This window comes from Orycteropus afer, unplaced genomic scaffold (assembly GCF_000298275.1).
Source record: "Orycteropus afer afer isolate SDZICR_OR568_19922 unplaced genomic scaffold, OryAfe1.0 scaffold00079, whole genome shotgun sequence".
Lineage (NCBI taxonomy): Eukaryota > Metazoa > Chordata > Mammalia > Tubulidentata > Orycteropodidae > Orycteropus > Orycteropus afer.
This window is the reverse complement of record NW_006921666.1, coordinates 10476893-10481336: the sequence shown is the minus strand read 5'-3', so window position 1 is coordinate 10481336 and position 4444 is coordinate 10476893. Positions and strand designations below refer to the sequence as shown.

The 4444-nt window shown below is 45.0% G+C and overlaps 1 protein-coding gene across 1 annotated transcript in view; it reads left to right on the top strand.

Annotated features, from left to right (window-relative positions):
• Window positions 1-4444, top strand: part of RGS6 (regulator of G protein signaling 6) — a 302264-nt gene that overhangs the window by 229122 nt on the left and 68698 nt on the right. The window contains exon 12 of the mRNA XM_042781016.1: window positions 506-631. Coding sequence (XP_042636950.1) covers window positions 506-631 — 126 coding nt within the window. The remainder of the gene's footprint in view (window positions 1-505; window positions 632-4444) is intronic.

The window sequence follows — 4444 nt, the reverse complement described above, 5'->3', positions numbered from 1 at the left end:
AGGCCACACCCCTGGGGAAACTCCCCTTGGGCAGACCGGCCGCTCAGAACTCAGTCATCTGATCCCATCATGGGAACCACCACTCACAACTGGAGTCCAGCCAAGTTGACACATCTTCAACTATCACATTGGGGTTATAATAAAAGTGAAGAAATGATGGAGCCAAGATCTGTGCCCATAGCAGATGAGAATAATTCTGGAAATTCAAATAAATGGCATTATTGCATTTCCCATAGATATTAATGGGCCAATTAATGGGCCTTCTGGTCAACCCTGCCCCTTGTGAATGCCTCCTTTTAAAGAGACTTTGACCATTGGTTACTGTTGGTATACAAATGTTTGCTTTTGGAATCTATGCAGGGTTGATAGACTCTGTCACTAATCTATGAGACATTTCCCTTTGGTGTATGGTTGTAAAACATATTTGAGTTGTTTAAGAGAATTTGACACAGGCTTTTGCCTGTCACTGACCATTTTTAAAACCTTTTTTTTCCCCCCCTCAAAGCAAAGAGCCCAGCCAACAGAGGGTCAAGAGATGGGGCTTCTCTTTTGATGAAATATTGAAGGACCAGGTGGGGCGGGACCAGTTTCTCCGATTCCTGGAGTCTGAATTCAGTTCAGAAAACCTCAGGTAAATCTCTCAAAGGTGTGATCTGTGTGCATAGTGTGTGTGAATAAATTTGCATAATCAGTCTCTTTCTGCCTCCCTCTATCAATAGAAAGTTATGGTTCAGATTTAAATCCCAGCTAATCTGGCCATGGTCGAAAGGGAGAAGAAGAAACTAAAACATACAGCTTAGTTATCGCCACATTCACACCTACCACCACCAGCAGTGTTCAGTTCTTGAAGTCTACATGACATTTATCCAATTCCTTAGAAACATGTTTCCAATAATAACTAAATAGGCAGATGGATTTGATGACACCATTCGTTATCTAAAATCATAGAACCATGGAGTCTCAGAGTGGAGGGACAGCTCAGACACTCTCTTCTCCAAAGCTTCACAGTCTGGGGTCCTGAATACCTGACAGTCAAGCAAGAGAGGCCAGCGAGCTCATTTCAGAATTTCCAAATGTCAAAGTAATTTTCATTCAGTAATCAGAGCCATAACTGTACAAGCTAATAAAACATGCTGCTTCCTTTTGGGGAAAATTCTATCAATTAACTTCATGATATGGTTATACAGCCACTTCTCAGAAGGAAGGTTGGGCAATCTACTTCCGTAGTGATACTGTCTCAGAAATCCAAGAAGCAGCCACTATGAGTCAGATCTGACTCGATGGCAATGTGTCTGGTTTTGATGGTTATGCTGGTCATCTGATGCCTTTGAGAAAATCTGATTGTTTCTGATATATTAATGTATTAATAATTACCTTTTAGGGAAAATGTGTTGATGTATTCATAATTACTGTTTTAAAAAACAAAACTCACTGCTGTCAAATTGGATGCCACCCTTCCTTGGGTTTCCAAGGCAGTATCACTATGGAAGTAGATTGCCCAACCTTCCTTCTGAGGAGTGGCTGGTGGGTTTGAACCACCAGCCTTCTGGTTAGCAGTCAAATGCCTTAGGCATTATGCCACCAGAGTTCCCAATTACTGTTTAGTAGATGAAAATCAACTTTCAAAACATGGGGTCTGGTGTGAAGGGAGGGAAAGGGGGTACATGATAAATCATTAAAAAATGTGGTTTTTCAGCCTTTCACTGTATTCGATGAAGAATCAGAGAATCTCTGGAAAATGTAACTCATCTAAGACCAATTAATGATCTTAGCAAACCAAGATTTCTTGCTAAGATGGAACACTCAGTCCTGTTACTCAGCACCGGCTTCTCTTACCTAACTAGGCTAAACCCCATCTTCCAGTGGCATTTTCTCAAAAAGTATGGCTTTATGAAATTTAGAGATGTTTTTGTCACTTTAAAAATTCAAAGTCCATACTGCGGGCAAAAGACAGTGCCCTCTGGTATTAATATGCACAATCCATATGATTTATTTGGCGTTAGAGTCCCTCTCAGGCATATTCACCAAGCACGTGGCATCTATCACACACCTGTGCTGTGTCAGTGGGGATATTGGGGGTTCAATGGCAGACTTCCATGCAGGAAACCCAGGTTCAATTCCTGACCAGAGTATCTCATGCACAACTAATGAGGCTTGGCATGTTGCTGTGATGCTGAAGAGCTTTCAGCAGAGCTTCCAGACTAAGGTGAGCTAATAAGAAAGGTCCGGCAATCTACTTTCAAAAATCAGCCAGCAGAAGCCCTATAGATCACAATGGCCCAGTATACAACCAATCATGGGGATGTCACAGGAACAGGCACCATTTCATTCCATCGTCCATGGGGTCACCAGGGGTCAGGGCCGATTCCACGGCAGCTAACAGCAACAGCAATGTTGTATCAAGCCCCATGAGGGTCTGCTGGAGGATGCGAGAAGTCCAGATGGATAGTTTTGGTCTGCAAAGGCCTTATAGGTCCTTGAAGAAAAAACACAAGAAACAATGAAATCATTAACTGAATATAAATGGGCGTGAACTCTAAGAACACTTTCAGAATTGTTTTAAAAGGGGCGAGATCAACGTCAGCCAGAGTAGGCAAAACCTACACTGGACTTTGAAGCAGACACAAAATGTCAATAGATAAAGGAAGGGAGAAAGAGTGTCTTGAGCTGGAAGACTGTATGAGCAAAGGGTGGTAGCAGGATCATACCATGATGTCTTGGGAGGGTACGCATCCATGTGCCTGATATAAACCAGATGGGGCTGAGTGTCTGATTTCAGGTTATGACAGAACAGGTCTTTCCTTGTGCCAAGAATTGTTCTCAACAGCTCAGAGCTTTAGTTTGATCCGTAATCAAGTATTGGTAACAGAAGCCCTGACTCTGACGCTGTTCACTAAGTGGATGCTCAGACCAGCCTCCAACGCTGTCCTGGAGGTGGGGGTTGCTTAGGGCGCAAACCTCTCTGGTCAGCCTCTCTGTGCTGCCACTCCTGACATCCTCCCATGTAAGCCACCCTGGGAGGCCTTCCACTTTCCCCATTTCATCCCTGTCCCTCTTGGGCCCTCAAGATGGAGAAGAACAGAGATCCTTCTATCTGACTGTACCTCAGCCCACATAAGTGACCTTTGACCTTCCACCAGTGGCATCACTATGGAGAGTTGGAAGAATGACCATAGGGTCCTAGCCACTGTGAGGGACCCAGAAGCAAGAATAGCTGCTGGCTCAGTTGCTGCCTTTTGCTCAGTCTGGGACCTTCATTCTGGAAAACGCTACATGAAGCCAGGGCCACATATCAGTTCAGACTAGTTTCACAAACTATGTACTCCACTTAAGCCCCAGAGTGCACAGAGGAGAATGACACCGGCAGGTGTTCAGCCCTCGTCCTCTTGTGCCATTGCCAGCTCCTTTTCCCATGCTGGGAGGGCTACATTTACTCTTGGGTTAAAGGGTGTGTGTGAGCATTTGTGAGTGTGCCAGTTGGTAATCGACACCCCCAGCATGCATGCATAAATCCAGACTTAACAAGGGCCCTATGATCCATGGCAGGAAAGAGGATAAAGAAAATAGCACAGCTACAGATAAGAAGTATCACCCAAAAGCTGCTAAAATCCTCTCTGGAGGCCCAAATTCCATTTTTATGATCTGCAGCATAATTGGATATATAGAGGAACATGCAGGTTTAAATCACACAACTTTAGGACTCTTTGGGTCACCAGTGATACAGGAGTTTCTTCCTCTTCTTTTCTTACTCATTCTTTTGGCCACAGATGTTGACCTGTCAGCTACCATGACCCCATTCTGAGGACACAGAGCTGAATAAGTTTTGCCCCTTGATGAGGGCAGCCCTGTGTAACCATGCAGAGACCATGCGTGCATCTCCATGTGGTCTGTGAACAGTGGTCCCCGGCTGGGACAGAATGGCACACCACCAAAATCTGCAGATCTTTGGTGATGGCCACACGAGGTTATCCCTTCTCCCCAGCATCAGCCATTGGTCAAGAACCTGAGCAACTGGTAGTGGAGCATGAGAGGAAGGGAGAGAGAGGCAGGCAGACAGATAGGAAGACAGACAACGCAAGCAAAACTCATCTTGGTAAACTGCAAAGTGGCTGCCTCTTCACAGCTTCCGCATGTGGAAGAAAGAAGTTCAGATATTGGCATATTGCTCTCACACAGCCAAGTATCACCCAGGATCTTTCAGGAGAGATTTCTGGGATGACATCATGTCATTTGAAATCACCTTTGATCATTTTTCTTCTGAGTAAGCGGTGAGATGAGAGAGGGTATCATCTCTAGGGATCAGAGCCAGCATGGAGCTTGAAGGAGCTCTGGTAGCATAGTGGCTAAAGTACTTGACTGCTAACCAGAAGGCTGGCGGTTCAAACCCACCAGCCACTCCTCGGAAGGAAGGTTGGGCAATCCTACTTCCGTAGTGATACTGCCT